The 21,678-nt window shown below is 33.6% G+C and overlaps 1 protein-coding gene across 1 annotated transcript in view; it reads right to left on the bottom strand.

The window, feature by feature from the left end:
* LOC111046108 (myosin-VIIa) overlaps positions 1-21,678 on the bottom strand; it is a 154,900-nt gene that overhangs the window by 120,286 nt on the left and 12,936 nt on the right. Inside the window, exon 2 of the mRNA XM_039425684.1 lies at positions 2,760-2,863. Within this exon, the coding sequence (XP_039281618.1) occupies positions 2,760-2,863 (104 nt within the window). The remainder of the gene's footprint in view (positions 1-2,759; positions 2,864-21,678) is intronic.

Genomic DNA, 21,678 nt, shown 5'->3' on the forward strand with positions numbered 1-21,678 from the left:
TAGAATAATGGAATTATAAAATTATCGTGAGCTGTGTCGTAATGCATTCGCATCAATAATATAACTGATATTTGCGATTTGAGAGGAAACCGCAGCAGGAAGTTTTGAGTTATCACTATTAAAATAAACATATCACTACATATCTCAACTATTTCCTCATTGCAGCAAAACTGTGTCAAAATTCACGAGATATTCAATAAACAACAGAGAATAAAAACTGTAATGAGATGAAGGACGAATTGTAGCAATTCCACTACTCAAAATACACTATTTGGCTCCTTCACTTCTTGCAAAATATTTTTCTATAATTTGAAATAAAATCAATAAATAAATGTTTATTTCCAAAAAAACTAAAACTACAACATCAATTACACAAAATATTAGATAAATTACAATATTACATACAATAGTTAGTTACAAAAATTCTTTTTCTACAACTGCGCGTAAAAAAAGAATTTACATACTCAATTCTCCTCGTAAAACAGCTTATTTCTGAGGAGAATCTACTTTTTCGCTCGCCAACCAGCCGCACATGAGCAGTAGATTTTCTTTACGCTCGGTAATCATTCTCGCATGCGCAGAAGAGTTTCTTTACGCTCGCTAATCAGCTGATGGTAAGCAGCTCGCCAAAAGGTCAGATCTTAACCTAAAAAGTCGGTAATTGTAACTCCGCCGATACAAGTAATTTAACAGGTTTGGGCAGTTGTAGAATAAATTGTGTATGTAATTCGCGCGTAATGCTTCTTTATCGCTCTTAGAAAATTAACACGCTCCGCTTCGCGTCGCGTGATAACTGTTTTGCGCGAGCGATAAAGTCGTGCATTACGCTCTTAATACATAAATAGCTATTTAATGTGTCCTCTACTTGTTTAGTTTTTCTGTGTGGAAATTGACCTACTCCACTATGGCAAACCATGTTCTAGAGTAGGTTTTGTTAGTTTTTTTGTGCGTATTATTAATTAGTTAAAATACTGCAAGGGTTCCAATTTCTAATCTTTAAATTCAATGAGAAGAGTTTATAAAACAAATAACACCAATTTTCTCAGTAAAATGAAAATACGATAATCTTCAACGAATTATAGCCATTCCACTACGGTACTCAAAAGACACTCCTACACTTCTTGTATAGTTTTTTTTTATACAGCTTTTAGTTCATGTAAGATTATTATTATTAATAGCGTATATTTAAAGCGTATGGCTTTGAATGGTGGGGAGACCCAAGGGTAGTTCCACCTCGCCGTATATAGTCCAAAGTTCCAAAGTTTCCCTAATGGGAAACTGGACACTAAGGTTATAGTGAGCACAATACTTTAAATTTACACTTTTCACTACGGAATAAAGTTCATTTTGATGTTAAAAAGTCCAAACATATACAAAACCGAAACAAAACACAAATTTCATGTAAGAAATATGTTGATAAGTAGAGAAAGAACCGAACTGGCTATTAAAGTTGTAATTACAATATCATATAATTGTAGTGCAGTAATTCTTCATTCAGCTAATTCGTTAAAAAAAACAGAAGAAACAAGAAGAGAGGCAAGCGGCAACCGAGGTGTTGAGAGTTTCATTAGAAAAGTAACTTGCCTTATTCCTCTTGTAAGACGTGACAAAAACCTCTCGTCGACATTCAAGCAACATCTGGAAGAGACTCTTCTAATACACAAGAGACTCTTGCAAACCAGGTGCTGCTCTTTTAACGCTTCATTTTGTAAAAACAATTCCTTCAGTTTTCAAGAGAGGAGAAAACTCTGAAGAAACATCTGCAACGCTGGATATTTTCATTCGATTTTGGTACGACATCCTAAATCCTCATTCAATGGACTTTCAAAAGAAGATTCATTCTTCCTTGACAACCCTCTGACAAGCGATAACAATAAATAAATATTATCAAGTTGGAGAAAATTTATCATCACTAAAAATTTATGAGATCCTGGTTTGTGAATATTCTCAAACTGAATAACCCACTAATTTATGAATACAGTGGGCCAGTGCAATAATTTAGTGTAGGTAGGCCTAGCCTGATTATAGTTTCCGGCAAAGAGGTCATTTGTTTCGAGTATATGCCATTTGAAATACTTGTATGGAAACTTGGATGAAATAATTCATGTGACTTTATAGAAATTATGATGCGAATACTTGGTGAAGCTGATTGGTTTTTCTCACTTACATTGAAGAACGCTTTCTGTAATTTTATTTGACTGAGAATTTTCAATTTATCCAAATACATTCGTTCAGGGAAGATTCAATTCAAATACCAGTGTTTCTAGTTAGTTTTGAAGATTAAACAATTTGAGCCACACAGAACGTTTATTTGGTTACAAATACCATTATTTAACATAGGTAGATGTGTTTAGAATGTAATTTTTATTTATTTTGAAAGTTGTTTATGGAAATCTTTTCATTATAATCCATAGCCAAGAGGATCAATTATTTATCACACATTCTATTCAAATACTAGCTTTCTTTAATCTTATGGATGTACAAGATCTTATGACTCAAACTAGTAACTAGCATGCACAGAATATATTCTTGTATGAAAACATGGATGAAATAATTGATGTGACTTTATAAAAATTATGATGCAAATACTTGGTGAAGCTTATTGGTTTTCTTCAATCACACAGGTTCAATTCAAATACAAGCTTCCTTAATATTTTGGATCCACAGGATCTTATGACTCAAACTAGTATCTAGCATGCACAAACTATATATTCTAGATTACCTTTTACTATTTAACAGTAAGATTGTTAAAAGGATACATATATGATGTCTTTGAGGTAGCGTGCTTGAAGGTTTCTGTTAATTCCTGCTTCATCGATGTCTGATATTGCAGTCATATCAGGCACGCCTGAGACGCTGGCCTCTGAAACAAAAAAATATATACAATCAATACATCATTACGAATTGAAAGAATGAAGTCCTTATATTTATACAATCCATTCATTCAAGAGACATCGAGCTGTTTGAATAGTAGAAAATAGTAAGTATATTCCAAATCAAAATAGACATACAAGTTGACTAACTTGAATAAGAAATAATATAAGTCTATCACTGTATTATTTTATGGAATGTAATCTGAAAAATTGTACCGTTAGACAATAATATCTATATTATAAATAGACACAAAAGCAACAGTAACATGAATTTATGACAATTATAGATTGAGCTTTGAGAGGAGAATGATCTATGTAGGAATTGGAAAGCGATAAATTTCATAATTAATCAAACAAAGGTTACCGACATAACAACGAAGGCCTTGACTTCACAACTATGCCGTTATCATCTCAATGATTAACAATAAAAATGTATTCTCACATAATTGTTCCACTAGAATGGAATTAACCCACTAAGCTTATAGACTTGGACCCAGAAAACAAGTCCCTGAGATGTGAAACACCTTAGAAATTTCTGTTCAGATTGGAAATTCACCAATTTATATTCGAATGTATTTTGGTAGAGATTAATATCAAAGTAAGAAATTGTGTATATTAGTAAGAAATTGTTTTCTTTGAGTTGATAGAAAACCGTTCAATTTGAGAAAAGCTCGTATATGTTCAGTGTTAAGTGAGTTATTGAATCCGAACGACTAGATATTGTCAAAAACAATTTGAGATACAAGTCTATGTTTTTAGAACATCATCATTCTCTAGTAAACTGGATGCCTAAACATTGAGCAGCAGAATAGTGTGGGTGAAGCTCTACGATTGGCCATTAACTGTTGACCAATGAAGGTTGAGCTCTACTGTAATTGGCCGAGGCCGAGACTAGACAAGAGAGTGTCATAAGTTGGAATACTAGGGCGTCTCTAGCCTCGTCCAATTACAGTAGAGCTCAACCTTCATTGGTCCACAGTTAATGGCCAATCGTAGAGCTTCACCCACAGCACAGAGTTCTGCTGTATGGAAAGGATCTTTCCATATCACTGACTACTCTGTTGCTTAATATTCAAACTTTCATTTCACTACAGATTGATAATAGTGTAACAATCAAAACTAGAATTACAAATTGTTTTAATAAATAAATTACTGGTTTTGACAACATCAAAGGGGTTTGATTCAATAGGAACCTACCATAACAACACAAGATAATGAATATATACTTTCATCTGATAGCTATATTATGCTCGAAATTAAGCCTATTTACAGATCTATCTAATTCATAAAATATCTTACATTGATAAGATAACTAGTATGAGATTGAGAAAAAAATAATTTGCAAATATAATAATGAATATAAATGAAGGAAGCAAGAGAGAAAAGATGAATTCTCACTAATACTGAAAAGCTGGTGGACAAATAAAAAGAACTCAGTCAAAGAAATGTAACAATTTTGTTCAGCGTCTTCCACCTATGAGTTTCACAAAATATAATAATAAAAAATAATCAATCTTGAAATTCATTACTTACTTTTGCAAGTAGAGCCAAAATGTTATTATTACTTTGTTTAATATCATCACAATCATGATCTTGTTAATTAGATTGTACTGTATACTTCTAGAATTTTTTACTTTTGTTAACCTTATTATTGTTATTATTTTGTGATTGAAGAAATGTCTGTAAAATTATTTGGCAAATAGAATTTCAATTCAATTCTAAAATTATGATCGTTCATCGCAGGTAGATTATTATTATTATGGAGTTAACTAAGAATGGAGGTAATTTCACTGATAATGCTAGGTACAGAAGTTTCGAGAATGTTACTCAGAATTTGAAAGGATTAATGATGTCAGATATATAATACCTCTGACTGGAAGGTGTGGTGATCACAAATCCGTTCAGATTTAACCAAACCACAATCCCTACAAAACGTACAAAAGCACCAAACTAAACCACGCTATTTGCAAATTTCCGCCCGCCATGGTTCCGCAAACTTCCTCCTTCCCTGTTTCCGATGAGTAAATTCCTCTTCTCTCGAGTATTTGTGAAATGCTGCTTGATGTAATAGAGGTGAAATGGTTTGAGATCAATTATCATCACTGTAAACATAACCTGAGTTTGAGAACAATCTAACTGATTGGATATCATTGAAATATCAAATTCCAGGAATATTCTAGTCTGCAAATTGATTGAATGAGTTCTGTGAATAGGAGATTTGATTGATCCTTTCCTGGAAAAGACTGAGCTAGTACAATTAAAAACTTATTCATAATATGAAAATGCAAAACTCTTGTGGAGTCAATTGAAGTATCAATTATTCAAAAATTGTGGAGAAATAAAGTATTAGATAATTATGTTGATATTATGATTCCAACCTAGATATTGAAAAACAGAATATGCATGTTTTGGAATGTATCACTCAATTCTACACGAGCATGATCACCATGAATAAATTATTCACAGTTATAAGTATGGTACTGTACTTAATGTATTTAATAGATAAGAAATGAGCCGTATCAAACTTCATAGACCGATGGAATATGATATAAGTACATTATACTGTATAAGTACATCATATAATTATATACAAATAATGATTCAATTAATAGACCAACAAAGAGGAGATCTTTTAAAAATGACCAGGTTGGCCTTGTTCTTTGATTTGTTATTGAGTGAATATATCATTCATAGACATAATTTTTAGAGGAAAGTTATTGAAATAATTACATCCGCTCGTACACCTGATTTATTGTATTTGTATGGTATTGAGGATAAAGGTGATTCTCCATTGTGGTTTTGTGGTATAGTTCAAGTAAAATTCAATAATTTCAACAACAGTATTCTACTCAAAATTATCACTTCAGTCATGCATTTAGTAAAACCCGATTAATCACAGAAAGTAAAACTGATTAATCAAGAAATAAGTTCTAGCTCGAGTAGGAATAAGAGGACTTGAAGGAAGGGTTAAATGACAGTAATCATTCTGGAACCACCAGAGTTCTCTTTGATCTAATTTGTATTCGAGTCTCGGAGACTCAGATGTGATGTCTCTGAGGATTGGCTGACGAGTGTGAAGGTCTTTTGGGAAATGTGATCATTAATAATACACATGTAACTGAGGAGATACGCCCGCATAAAGGATACTCAAGTAGCCTGAGTGACTTTCATCCAATGGAGTGCAGCACAGAATCACAGTGAATAATTTATATTATCCCATTCCTCATACAGGTAGCATTAGGGTTTTTTCTCAGTTGAAAACGGATCAAAAACGTACAGCCATGTCGTGTGTCTGCCAAGACGATTAACGATATCATTATTCTACATTAATTATTAAATTTTGTATTTTGGCGAAATAAAGTTTCTTTCTTTCTTTCTTTTATACTTTATTTAAATTTCTCTTTTTAACGATAATTTAGCGAAAGAATGAACTTTACTCGAAGTATTGTAGAAAGACTTGATATTTTCTTATCATTTTATTATTTTTCTATATATCTCCTTGATTCTAATCCAAAAAGATGATTCTCCTCTCTTCAGCATTGTAAACAATTGCCTTATTCTGATTAAATTATATCGTTATTTAAGTTATAAATAAGAATTAAAGAAAGTTCGAAATTGATTAAGATTCATAAGATTATGCATAGGCATCCAAGGGCCTAATTAAATTTCACATACGCTTCTCAAATCGGAATTCAAGAATGAATCTACATCTGTTATGAGGCAACATTTCCTTTGCGAATTGAACTACATGATGATAACTTTCAAACCCAACTCTCAAGGTTTTTAAATAGTAAGATTGTTTTTTTATAACTCGAATTTTGCTCTATTTTAACTAATACAATGGTAATATCTCCAACTTATGGGTTTTAAAGACATCTGAATGAACTGATAAAATACATGAAAGAATACGGGATGAAATAAAAGACTAGAAAACCTCATCCAATTTGAGAAGGATATTGAATAAACGCTTGGAAAATTACTAAGGTTTTTTAAACCTTAGTCAGAGATGAACGAGTCTGAATAAAGCACTCAAAGAAAGCTCACTCGTTCATGTCTTTCCAATTATACTTTCTGCTTTGAAACTTAATTGAAACGAATTCATCTTTCTGAAAATAATAACTCTACATTTTTTGTTTCCATCTGGATGATTCCTTTGTGAACATAAAGGTGATTCTCCATTGTGGTTTTGTGGCATTGTGGTATAGTTTGAGTATAATGAAATAATTTCAACAATAGTATTCCACTCAAAATAATCACTTTTAGTCATGCATCTAGTGAAACCCAATTGATCACAAAAGTAAAACTGATTAATCAAGAAATAAGTTCTAGATCGAGTAAGAAATAACTGAGAACCTGAAGGAAGTACTAAATGACAGTAATCATTCTGGAACCACCAGAGTTCTCTTCGATCTAATTTGTATTCGAGTCTCGGAGACTCAGATGTGATGTCTCTGAGGATTGGCTGACGAGTGTGAAGGTCTTTTGGGAAATGTGATCATTAATAATACACATGTAACTGAGGAGATACGCCCGCATAAAGGATACTCAAGTAGCCTGAGTGACTTTCATCCAATGGAGTGCAGCACAGAATCACAGTGAATAATTTATATTATCCCATTCCTCATACAGGTAGCATTAGGGTTTTTTCTCAGTTGAAAACGGATCAAAAACGTACAGCCATGTCGTGTGTCTGCCAAGACGATTAACGATATCATTATTCTACATTAATTATTAAATTTTGTATTTTGGCGAAATAAAGTTTCTTTCTTTCTTCCTTTTATACATTTAAATTCATCTGTTTAACGATAATTTAGCGAAAGAATGAACTTTACTCGAAGTATTGTAGAAAGACTTGATATTTTCTTATCATTTTATTATTTTTCTATATATCTCCTTGATTCTAATCCAAAAAGATGATTCTCCTCTCTCTAGCATTGTAAACAATTGCCTTATTCTGATTAAATTATATCGTTATTTAAGTTATAAATAAGAATTAAAGAAAGTTCGAAATTGGTTAAGATTCATAAGATTATGCATAGGCGGGCCTAATTAAATTTCACATACGCTTCTCAAATCGGAATTCAAGAATGAATCTACATCTGTTATGAGGCAACATTTCCTTTGCGAATTGAACTACATGATGATAACTTTCAAACCCAACTCTCAAGGTTTTTAAATAGTAAGATTGTTTTTTTATAACTCGAATTTTGCTCTATTTTAACTAATACAATGGTAATATCTCCAACTTATGGGTTTTAAAGACATCTGAATGAACTGATAAAATACATGAAAGAATATGGGATGAAATGAAAGACTAGAAAACCTCATCCAATTTGAGAAGGATATTGAATAAACGCTTGGAAAATTACTAAGGTTTTTTAAACCTTAGTCAGAGATGAACGAGTCTGAATAAAGCACTCAAAGAAAGCTCACTCGTTCATGTCTTTCCAATTATACTTTCTGCTTTGAAACTTAATTGAAACGAATTCATCTTTCTGAAAATAATAACTCTACATTTTTTGTTTCCATCTGGATGATTCCTTTGTGAACATAAATGGGAATAGCAAGTGTTACAGTATTGTCAAAGAAAATTGAGATAACAAGATTCGGTTTTCGACAAGGAAAATGCTGAAGATTAAGTGAACACAGTTTAAGGGTGGAAAGCATTGAACACAATGAGCTATTATTCAGAATTGATGGCACAGTGGACAACTAGCAAGTCGAGTCGTCTGAGGCAGCTGGATCAATATTAATGGTTTCACGGCAATTACAGAGGTGACTTGGTGTTGTTGAATGTGAAAGAGAGGCCATCATACCATTGGCCCGTTAAACGCATTTCATTAATCAAATTGTCAGTGACAACTCCCGGCGTACGGACCTAAATGGGAGCTGAGGATGACTTGAACAAGTCACCAACTACGTGCATCCAACTATTTAAGTTCACATGAAGTGAGAGGAAGTTGTTGTCTGTGTGCATTATACAACAGCTAGGAAGAGTGACATCATTATGCATTATCTACACTATCACTGAGAGGGGCTTCTATTTCCAAGACAGTCATTACAAAGCAGTTTTAGTAAACTTGAGAAGAAGGAAAAATACTGCAACATAGAGTGCACGAGTTTTTAATTACTGTATATTATAATCTTATGTTAAAAAAGAGATGAAACTCTAAAGGTGCGTACAGATATACGCGTTGCGAACATGAGCAATTCACTTTTAATCCGCTGATTATATCTGTATTTTTACAGAGACGGTAATAGATATAAAAAACTTGGTATCAGCTGATTAAAAGTGAATTGCTCATGTTCGCGGCGCGTAAATCTGTACGCACCTCAACAATTGCATGCATGTGCAACACGTACTTGGAAAGTTTTCATTTTGTAGGATATCTGCGAGAAACATCAATTTACTTTACATAACAGTATAATGATATAATAACTGTAATATAGTATAATATTATACAAATATTGTTTATAAACTGTTTACATAACTGAATAAATGAATTTATGAGGTCGATCTTCTAAACCGAGGTGAACATTACCGTCCTTTTGAATGACTCTATTCTTATCAAATAGTTTATCTGAGAATATTTGGATATTGAAAACTAAATTATTACACTATTCATAAACGAGAAAACAAAAGGAGATTTTCAATTATCGTGCAGTTTATTTTTAAAGCTTAAATACAATTTGTCATTATAATGTTAGAGATTTAAAGCTGCGTATACACCAAAGTTATTAACAAAATGTTAATTTTTCCGTTCTTATAGATTCTATTAGATTGAACGGAACTTGACAAGCACATATTATGTTCATCAAGTGTATGATAAGTTATGTTCAATCTGATAGAATCTATAATAAGGACGGAGAAATAAACATGTTGTTAATAACTTTGGTGTAAACACAGCTTAAGAAATTGAATAGCTTAGTTATTATCTGGCAGTGGTTGTGTTTTTTATGTACAATTAATTTTAATCTGCATTCGTTTTAAACTGATAGATGAGATATTCAATCTGCATCATATCCTCGAGAGCTTTTTAAAGGAGTAGATATTTTCAAAACCCGGCAAATATTGACACTTGATATTTGGGAAAGTTGGAGAAGGTTCTGGAATAAATCGGATCTCCTGCTACAGGTGTAGTCGGGATTCTATTTTTGCTCCGTTCTCGCGAGTTGGAAGGAAGTTATGAGTTTCGCATCGTGCTTTTCCCGGCGTCCAATAAGCTCTTTGCGTTTTGAATCGTCAGTAGAATTTCGCTGCCTTTCCATGCGCTGTGTCAAGAAAGCTTTTCCGAGATGCTGTAAGAACAGTAGGAACCGGGAAAAGCCGCCGCAGCCATGCCTTTGTTCGGTTTCCGCGCACTACAGAGCTTTTCCCCTTTTGTTTCCATTCTGTCAGACTGAATCGATCTTTTTCATATCCAGCTTTTCCAGCCACAATAGCGCGCGGTTTTCAAATTCATCTCGAAACGTATACTGGGTGTATGCTAAATTGATATAAATACCACGATTCATAGACTGATATTCAGTCTTAAAAGGATAATGATCCTATTCTAGAGTATTATTTCTTATTAAAACATTTCCTCACGATCATTGATTTGATTATGTGTAGTCTATGTGTATTTGAAAAAGAAAGAGTATGAGCTCTAGTTTTGAGTGTGACTCTGAACAAAAAAAAATTTTTCTTCAACAATAAAGTACTTTATAATAATGGTGTTGAAGGTATACAATGAAAAAGTGGAAATACACGTGACTATATTGCTATTATCAATGGCCTATATGCTATATCTATATAGCTCTATAAGTTCTAAATAGTGTGCTTGTCTTTTCGGTCTCAAAATTCTATAGTTTTTTTTTTTAATTTTGGAATTTTCCAACTAATTGTAATTAATTCAATTCAATTTAGAAGTACTTTTTTAATCTAAAAATGATGTTTGTGTGTTTTGAATTGTAAATTTAGTGTGTAATTGAAGAAATTTGAAGTGACACATAACCTAGCTACATTTGGACTGTTGTATAAATTAATTAGAATTGGAACCGTTTTGGTCGTAAGCCTGTGGTACTTTTCTTTAATTGTGTAATTCTGAATGATTAATAATATATATGAGCTATAACCCAAGGTTTTTCTAAATCAGAGTGTAATTAGATCCTCGTTTTCATCTACGAGAAAAACTCATATAGGCCTACGATCTGTGTAATTGATGATGGTTGCCCTCATAAATGCTAAGATGCGAAGTGAAAGCAAAGTAATTTATTCACTTGGAATTTATATTTCAATTCCCATGTTGAGTGATGCGTTATTTTATTGAAAATAATGTATGAAGATAATAATAATAAAATCGAATGACCTGGCTGACTCAGGTCTGGTGTCAGAGTTTTCAGGTGGTAACTGATCAATTTCAGGGCCTCTGATATGACTTATTAACGACTGCTTTTTAGGCGTATGATGAGCATCGTGCCTCAAGATTCTGGCAATGCAATAATATCGTCCAACTAGAGAGAAGAAAATTGAAGAACAGAGACCGTAAAGGATAAGATAATCTCCAATATCGTTTCTCTCAACGGATATGGCCGAACGCATATTAATCTAGGGTCTATTTTGAGCCTGTGAGAAAAAACCAAGCACGTACCGTATTCGAATGTTTGACAGAATACTGATTCCATATCGATGTGAGGGTGTTACAAAGGATGAGTTTAAAAGATACGAAATGAGCTGAATGACACTTCTGTTGAATTATTCTCTAATACTTGAGAATTTAGTTAGTTTTCAAGGCTGGATAAGATATTCTACATTTCGAGCTGCTTCAGTATCAATTATTTGTTACAGGGGTAACTAAATAACTCCGATTCCCTGTCTAGGAATAGTTATTTGTGCAACTAGTGCGCAAAGTGACAGTTTGCTGCACCGAAAGAAACGTTTATGCACGAGCCATAGGCGAGTGCGGAATAATGGTTTCTTAAGTGCAGCAAACGAACTTTGCACACGTATTTCACATTAAATTTTTCCTACAGTTACCATTGAATATGAAAAGTGGGTAATTATCGGTAAAATGATGGCTGAGATCCATCAAATGTTTGTGTGTGTGATGCTGTTATTAATAACAACCTTAATTCATTTAAAAATTAATAATCCAATTGAAGTTGAAAATTCTCAGCCAAAATTCTCATTTTTATTTATTTAAGTATCAGAAAAAATACAGATAGAACAAAAAATTCACATTCAAAATACACGCCAACAGCTGATTGGGATGGCTGCAAGATGGCTGAACCGACAAGCGCGCGACCTAGCGGGAAGAATCGTACCTAAGTTTGTCATCCAACTAAAAAGTACTGAAACAGGATTCAGAAATTTAGACTTTTGCCCAAATTACCGAGAAAAATGCTCAAAGTAAACTGAAAAATATTTATAAAAATAACATAGACAACAAAGAATATTTATTGTAGTATTCTTATGTTTTTTATTATTTTTATTCATATGGATATCGAACGGTAATTAATCAACCTCAAAATTTTGCTACTTTTCTCATTGCTTGCAATTCAAATAATAATTATCAATAGAAAAGAAATATTATTTATTATTAAATGATGAGAATTCGTAAATGATGATTATTTTATTATGATTTAGATGCTCATTATTCTTGTTTTGGATTTCTAGATTGGGATTTTATCATAAATGTAGGGTAGCCATTGAAATGATTCTTATCTAAATCTAACCACAGTCATTATTACCAACTTAATTTTTGTTTAAGTATAACCCACAAACTATTTTGTGTTGCCATGTTGCAAATCTGGAGTACGCAAAGTAATCACTTTGCGCACTAGTGCGGAAAAATGATTCTTTGCGTTCTGTAATCAGTGCAGGAATGGTCACTTTTCAAGGTAACTGTAGGAAAAGCATATTTTCATGCTTCAGTCTTGAGGATTTGGTTACCTTCCAAGGCTGGATAAGTTATTCTGTAATTCTAGCTGCTTCAGTCTTGAACATTTGGTTACCTTTCAGAGCTAGATAAGATATTCTACAATTCGAGCTGCTTCAGTATCAAATATTCGTTACAAGTGTAACTGAATAATAACTCCATTCATTGTCTATAAGCTGCTTTAGTTGCAAATACTTGTATCTCTGTACATGATTGTGGGTACAATAATAATGACACTCATGCAAGGTAAGGAGTAGAGCAATTGAGGTGAGCAATGAGCGAGTGAGTTCAGGTGCTTGAGCATATCTTTCCACTCAACAACCACATCATCGGAGGGTGCGAATCGCAATTTCTCTTTCTTTCTCTTTCTCTCTTGCTCATTCTCTCTATCTCTCTCTTGCTCGCTGCTCCACCTTTTCAAGAGCTCTCTTATATGTTCTGCGTTAAAGTGTCGCTTGTTGTCTAGCCAATTTCGGTTGTATGTTTACAGTACAAGTTTCAAGAGCATGGTTCACTTTGGAATATCGTTTCACAGTCGAGAGCGCCAACATGGAGCATTTTCAAAAAATAAATATACAGTGTAATAGCATAGTTTGTCCGCGTTGGAGTGTACATTTTTTAAAAAGTCAACAGAGTTGAAAATAAACAACTTTTTCCAATAATTCATTCAGTTATTGATGATTACGTTGGAGCTGAACTGTTGAAGTAATTTTCAACCTAGGTTGAAATATCAATAGAAATATTTTATGAATAAAAAATTATTCTTTCAAAGAATAAAATAATAAACGTAAAAACTGTAGTGTTAAAGTAATTTACAACCTGCCTTGTATCAATACAAGAATTATTGAATGAAAAAGACTGAGAAATTGTCAAAAAACCACTGATTTGGTGGTTTTTTGACAATTTCTCAGTCTTTTTCATTCAATATGAATAATTACCACAATATCAACTTCTCAACTACACAAAAAGTGAAAAAAAAAAACAAGAATTATTGTTCAGTTACAAGAATCTTTCGTGATGAGAAGTTCAGTAATTTATCACATCTCAGGGAGCTGATCTTGATTTTTCAACTATATTTTTCCACCATTGATAAATAATGCAACTGAATTGCTAAAGAATAATAATAGTTGTTAATAATTGTTATCCTGAATTGTTCGAAAAATATTTTTTCAGAATGTTAGCTGCATTGTTATATGCTTCAATATTATTCTATTGGTTCAGAACGAGATCGTGGTGAGTGACATATCATATAACTTGAACTAAAATATTATTCTTATAGAAGTCTGGAAACAGTTTCGGGTTAATTCTGATGTTTATCTCTTAATCATAACTACAATTTGTGAATTATTATGGAAATGCATGAAATAGAACGTGCTTTATTTATTCAAACAACACACACATTTATGCAACGTACAAATCCTATATTCCAACTTCCAAGTCTAGGAATAAATCATTAATGAATATTTTTGTATAACTTTAATCCAATAAGACAAAAACAAAAAGTATTATATCACATTATTACATTACATTATAGAGTATTGGAAACAACAACCTTATTCAATACAACTCAGGTTGTAATTTGATGAATCTTGAAAATGTCTTGATTCCATACAGCACAGTTTTTCGGTGTGGGGTGAGATCTGCTCTGGCCTGCTCGTAGCTCATGTACAAGCCAAGTCGATGCCCATATCAGAAAGCGTTGAGCCGTTTATCACGGATGGATAAGCTCTCAGCTGCAGCGCCAACAAATGACTTAACGCAACCATACAGCTCTATATGTATATGTAGAACTGTATAGTTCCTTACAACCATACAACTACATGTATATGAAGAACTACATGTATAGTTCTATGAACGCAACTCGAAGACGAGAATGTTGAGGAGAATGCACTATATAGTTCACCAGCGATCAATAAATGCTAGGACCATGAACTACGCATTTTGCACCACAGGAAAAAGTCATCGGGAATGCTGAATATGAATGGCTTCATATTTTGTGTAGCAATATGAATACCTTCAATAAGTGTGAACATTTGAACAATTTTCTGATACGTTACAAAATCATAATGTATGACATCTGAAATAAGTTGGAAAGAGGATAGGAGTAGGCTACTCGTAAAGAATCTAGTTAATGATTCCAGTAAATGATTCATGTCGATTTTAGATTCTAGTTTCTTGTAGAAATATTATTCAAAGCATGATCAAGCATGGAGCTCATAAAATAGTAAACAATGGATATTGAGAAGCACGTAAATTTTGAAACAGCTATGATCACAGCTTATTGGAAATAGAAAAGTATCTTGATTTAAGCGTAAATTGATTTAAAAGTATCTTGATTTTAATAACACCAACGAAAGTGGCACGTTGAAGGACTCGGATTAATAATATGATTGGAATAGATATGAAAATTGGATATAATGACAGAATGAGGAGGAATAAATGAATTATTGTGAAGAAAAAACTATTTGAATAAGGTATAATTGGTAGAAAATAATGAGGATTGAAGTAATTAGAGTAAAATAGAGAAAATAGGGTAATTTTAAACATAAATAAAAGTGTACGTTTATGATCTCAGTTAAAAGTGATGTCCATTAAGAACATAGACTAATGTCATTTCAATGAAGAAAGTCCCATTCCTGTGATGTTAGACACTCAGACCGATCCTGTTTACAAGGTTTCAAATAGCATTCCTTTAGTTCGGATCAAAACAAACCAAACGACTCCAACAACTGTAGCCTAACCCCTGATAAAAGAGAATTACTTGTTAACTATACTAGAGCCTAAGAATCTGTCAAGGACGTACATCTACAATCAGATTAAAATCGCAAGTTGATGTTCAATTAGATTAAGAACAAATTGAAATCGATCGTTATTTCTACACAACGTCCGACCCGCCAGGATTTTCGAGTAGGCCTACAAAACTTCCCCCTTCTTTCGCCTCTTTGGTATCATTGGGAGGGCGGCTGAAAGAACTTGCTCGTGGAGATTTCTCTTCCCCGACATGAATTATTGTCCCTCTTCCAAGAAGACTGCAAACAAACCTCCCTCAAGCTGAGGTCCAGGCAGGCAGACGATCCCCACATTGCAGACGCCCTCTTCAAACTGAATTTGACTCGTTTCCCCAACTGGGGTTCTTCATCCCTACCACCACACACCACTTCCAGGGTCTTTCCGCCAAACCGACATACCCTTCTGACCCGCGACCATTCATTTCGTTCCCCGTTATTGAATTGATTCGTTCGCTCATTTATACATTGGAAAGTGCTTGAACGCTGGGGTACTTCATCACTCTTTGAAGTTGCCGTCCGACCACTCACATTCGGTTTGCACTCTAATTAACTTTAGTCGAAAATGAGCTGAACGGAACCGTTAATACGGCATGAGAGTGGTGATCAATCGATTACCTGATACTTTCAATTTCCCATTTGCAAACCAAATTCTAACTGACAAACTAACCGTAGTCTGTCAGAAGTTTCTACATTTAATTACCGAATTGATTAGGGATTCAACCGAATTCCTGAACAGACAGAGAAAATACTGCTCTATTGCTTCAAAGTGTTAGTGTATCGAACTCCACTTCGAGTAATCTCTTTTCAACTTGTCAAAATAATGGTAATTGTAATTATTGTAATAGTGTTAGTAATTTAACAAGTTATAGTGTTATTTTTGGTGTAGTAGGAGTTGAATAATCAGTGAAAAATGAGCAATGTTCAATCCAAAGACTATACAATTTAGATTTTGTGGTGGTTCAAACAAACTATATAGAAACCATGAATAACAGGTTCTACAAACATATAATTTATTTTTACCAGCTAATCAAATAATTTTTTCAAATAATTGGTAGTTTTTCAATGTCGATAATAATATTGAGTTAATGCCGAGTGACTTGGCTAGCTCAGGTCTCGTGTCCAGAATTTTGCAGGTCGCACCTGATCTAATTTAGGGCCTCTGACATGACTTAACGACAGCTTTTGAGGCAGCGGGGACCGTTTACTTTAACAATGTCGATGAAATTTGAAAGAGCATTCTTTAAATTTTTACAATTGTTTATAAATATGTTCAATATTAAACTCAATTGGACAGGGTCAATACTGGCAAATACTGGCTAATTCCATGAAAAGTAAAGAGGAGTCTAGAAGTGTAATTAGAATTGATTCATGAAAACGTAATAAAATTCCATTATCAATGTGAGTTACTTGACTCTGTACTTAGTCGGCTAAAACAATAAATATTCACAAACAATTCCAAACCACATTTCTGGGCCCCACAATCATGAGTTATAAATTTGAAATTCACTACAAGAGACTAGGGAAGGAACTCATATAGGAGCGACCAGTAGGTACAAGAGAGAATTCCACGTAAAATAGCAGTGAGATAAGGTTTGTCGACATGGGAGACGCATAGTAAGTGCTGGGAGCATATAAGGCAGCAGCAGCAGACGGAGCTACACCTGTCATTTATCAAAACCACGGGCGCGTCATTACAAAAGGCTTTGTTGGAGATGTCTGCCGCAGGTTTTTGTTACGAGGGAATAAGCCAAGGGAAGCAGATATAATAGGTTTGCAAGACATGCTTGTGTAGTACGGAAGTGTGCAATGCGATGACCTATTGACAGAGTTCACTCCCTTCTATTCAGCTTCTCCTACCAACAGACAGCAAAACTCAAAAATAAAAGCTATTTTTTCGCCTCTCATGTCTCGAGTTACTTGTGATAGAATAAAAGAAAATTCCTGCAACAAGAGTGCTCAAAAGGGCAGGGATGTGGGAAGATTGCTAGTGGGATGGAATGCGAAATGTTGAGGATTGAGAAATTCAATTCAATTCATAGTAGAAAACATAAATTTAACATAACATAATAATTTTGTCATGACTAAATACAGTAGTAAGTTACTGTAAACGTTTTCTGATTGGGTGAAAAAGTATTGATTCTACAATAAGTAAAAATTGGAAAAATGTGTATGTAAATGAATGAATAAATAAATAAAATAAGTAGATCTATTGACAACGAAACTTTGAAATTAAAACAAATTTTAATGAAGACCATAATATAGGATGTAAGGGTGACCATAATATAGCTTTGGGGGACACTAACTGGAATTTATAATGCTGTCGAATTATGTCACAATTTTTTCAAATTATCCAGAGAAAATCTAGTAAGCAAGTAAGCAGTAATACAGAGAAAGAAAGAACCCCCTTTCTCTTTGTGGCAGTAGTATTGTATATTCTACAGCACACTTCACGAGCAGTCTATCCTTTAAAGTATTTTATTTTATTCCATTTGGCAAATACGTAATCCAAATTTAAAAAGTCATTATAATAAGAATCACACATCTTATTATAAATTTACCAATTGTTCTTTCTGCTTTTTGTGCGGTTGCATCCAATTTCACAATTGTCAATTTTGATTCAAAATATATTTTTGATATTCAATAACAATGAGCTGTGCACTGGTAAGACAAAGCGTTGATTCTCTTCATGTCTTTATAACATTTATTATTGCAGTGGATCAAATTCATTGACTTATCAAATGTTTAATCAATTATAGTCAGAGCATATCAAGTTTCAAGAAAATATTATAAGAATTTTGTGGGAAAATTCATTTCAAAGACGAACATGCTTTTAAGCTTATTCAAGTGTTGTGATCATTTCAGAACTGACAAAATTAAATTGGATTCCAGAAAATGGATTTGGACTCTTCTGTTTTTCTCAAATAATTCGGCTCATTCCATCACAATACTGCTTCTCGTTCCGCGTTTATTATCACTAAAAAGTTGACGAAATTCATCCAATCTTTGCTTATTTTGACGGAAAGCTCCAAACTTTGTGACAGACTCAAGAGAGGTCAAAACGCTTTTGTAAGTCGAATAAAAAATTCAACGCGGCGCGTAATAAAGGAGTGAATAAACAACGACAGACAAAGCTTTCCACTGAGCACAGCTCTTAGCTGAAGATGTTTCTGGCATGAAATTTTAATGAAATTGAATCCACCGCCACTCCCGAGGTTTATCCTGAAATTACAATAGGACAAAGTTCGCTCTACATCTTCTAGCTAATAATCTAGGGACTATAACTTTGAAAACTAGCTTTATTCAGTAAACTTTATTATATAAGCATCAGTTACAGAATGCAACGTGTAATAGAGAATTCCACTCCACTGAACTCTGTCATAGTTCAATGAATTCCAAAACTCTTCTCTTTACAGAGATAATCTTCTCTTCACAGACAGGACAAGCATCCGAGTTTGAAATGTTTTATTTTCACCCACTGAAAATAGTTTTCAAACACGAGCTAAGGGAGAACATTTTGAGCTTGATTAACTGCATGAGAGCTCAGTGTTTTGCAAAGGTATTGTCATAATATGGTGAGGAGAATATCATAAACCTAGAGCGACGTTTCCACGAAGTTACAATTGCCGTATTGATTGAACAAAGCCAAATTGGCATGTTCATCAGCCCCACCCCTCAGTCTAAAACTAAATTGACAGATCAATCTAGCAAGCATTGTGTTTGACGGTACATATCCAATGTTCATGTCATATCATAACCAAGTGCCAAACTCCCAACTCCAGTTTCAAGATAATTAGCTATCATGTACAAGTTCAACTTAACCATCACCAAATAGAACCATTTAGCCAGGGGTTCTGGACCCGAAGACGAGCAGGCTCGTTTTTCTCTCCTGTTTATGCAATTGCCAAAACTTAATTTCAGAGAAATTCATCGACTGCTCCTATCAGAAAGGCTCTGCTTTGAAGTGTGAGTCCCTTCTTGTATGTATATGAAATATGACCGCGGTTGAATAGTTTTTCGTAAATTGTTTCTCGTGGGATTGGTTCCGTTATATGATGTAATTTAACGTCCGTTAACTTTTATACTCGTACGACATACAACCTGAACTGAATGTTCCCTAATAATAATAATAAATTAATTTTATTTCCAAAAAAATGCAAACAAGCAACTATTTCTTCATACTCTAATTTCTCTATTCGAATATACCCAACAAATGCATTGTTCCTATATCACTCTTTAGGTCATGATCACAGTTATTGTAGACTTGATTTTCCGTTCCCATTTCAATCATTAGCATAAACCAATGATAATACTAGAAGAATTATAAAAGAGACTGCAATCTTGACATTAACCGACAAATCCAAAATGTCAAATTATGACACTAGACACACCCTTTCCCACCACCATTAGGAATAGATACATTTATTACTTTAAATTCATACTCAATTCGTATTGAAAGTTTGATGGGCGGAGGAAATACATATCTTAATATTGTGAATAATATCTACCCCTATTATAAATAGGGGTATAGATTTCACCATGATAGATTGCATTATCTTGCAATTCAACGTCATCATGCATTATCTTGCTTCCTAGATAATAGATTTTATAAATTTCAGATTTCATCTTCCATCCAACAATTGTCTGCTACAAAAAAAACCTCAACCAAATTCTTAGGTTCCTCCTAGTTTACTGAGAAATTACTCCTCATCACAGCGGGAATAGATTTGTTTCGGCCGCAATTAAGAAGCAGGAGATGAGCTGCAAATTGAGGATGTAATTTCCCCCGGCTCTGGCTGTCAGCTGGGTTCGTGACCTATTTTTCAACCGGTAGCATGCGGGTGCGAGAGAGAAAAGGGTTAAGAACATGGAATAAAAGGGCGAGAGAAAGAAGATGCCTACTCGTACAAGACTCAAGTAGTTCACAATACATTAGCATTCATCTATTCCAGTACGATGTTCCGCCTCTTTTGCACTGCATCCACAAAGCGTCAAGGGTTCGTCCTTGCTCACAAGTACAAAACATCTTCAGCTCCTGACAATATTATTTGTAAACACACTTAAAATCCCAACTAGCTCCATAAATTATGCATGACGTTCAACTTGGCGCATTCTTTGTTGCAGTCTTTCAACAGAAGACTACACATCCCCCATTTTATTCAATCATGGATGAGGATCAATTATGATGTACACAGTAAACTTGTTGGACAGTCAAAGTTTCTAATTGTTATTTAAATCATAGAAATGTGTATCATTATGCAATTTATAAGCTACTGAAAACTTGTCAAATGGTTTAAAAGTTTTCCAGTCACTTTGTTTTAGTACATACGATTAGACGGAAAAAACTTATGAAAATTTCACGAAATTGCTTGAATTTCTATGTACTCGCAGCTAATGGATATTTAGCTATTTATGTAGCTGACTGAGCTGCAAGTAAGCTTGTAGCTTATAACCCGGCTATATTATTGTACTACTCTCGAGCTGCATAGTATGAATTCCACTTTACGCAGACGTTCATGAAATGTCTTATTTTTCTCATGAGTCATGAAAAGTCATGCGATTATGCATCGCTATTTTACTGCTGAATAGTTAGCATAACTGTTTCATGCTCATGACAAGAATTGGACAACTTTTACATTTTTATATGCTATGATCCTTCAGTGTTATTGCGATGGTGATGCTGTGGTAGATATTATTTATTTATATGTAGACGACATGATATTGTCAAAACAGCTAACTTTCAAAAACAATGTGTAGGGAGATGAGGATACAGCAGATGAAATACAGTACCTGACATTCAACTCAAAAGTGATTCATTATAAAAATTCGACTGAGTCATTGTCAATATTGTAGAACCGTTCCATAATTGAATAAAAACACAAATATGTTGTCAAATTCTAAACTGTTGTTTTATTTAGTACACGACCAAGGTTTCGTGACCACATCGGTCGTGAACTAAATAAAACAACAGTGTAGAATTTTACAACATATTTGTGTTTTTATTTAATGATTCATTATAATTAATTTATAGTGGCTGGAAAAATGTTACAATGAGTATATACTGATGAGTAGAAAATTAGTCCTGACTAATCCAGCACAACT

The sequence above is a fragment of the Nilaparvata lugens genome, chromosome 4 (genome assembly GCF_014356525.2).
Source record: "Nilaparvata lugens isolate BPH chromosome 4, ASM1435652v1, whole genome shotgun sequence".
Classification (NCBI taxonomy): domain Eukaryota; kingdom Metazoa; phylum Arthropoda; class Insecta; order Hemiptera; family Delphacidae; genus Nilaparvata; species Nilaparvata lugens.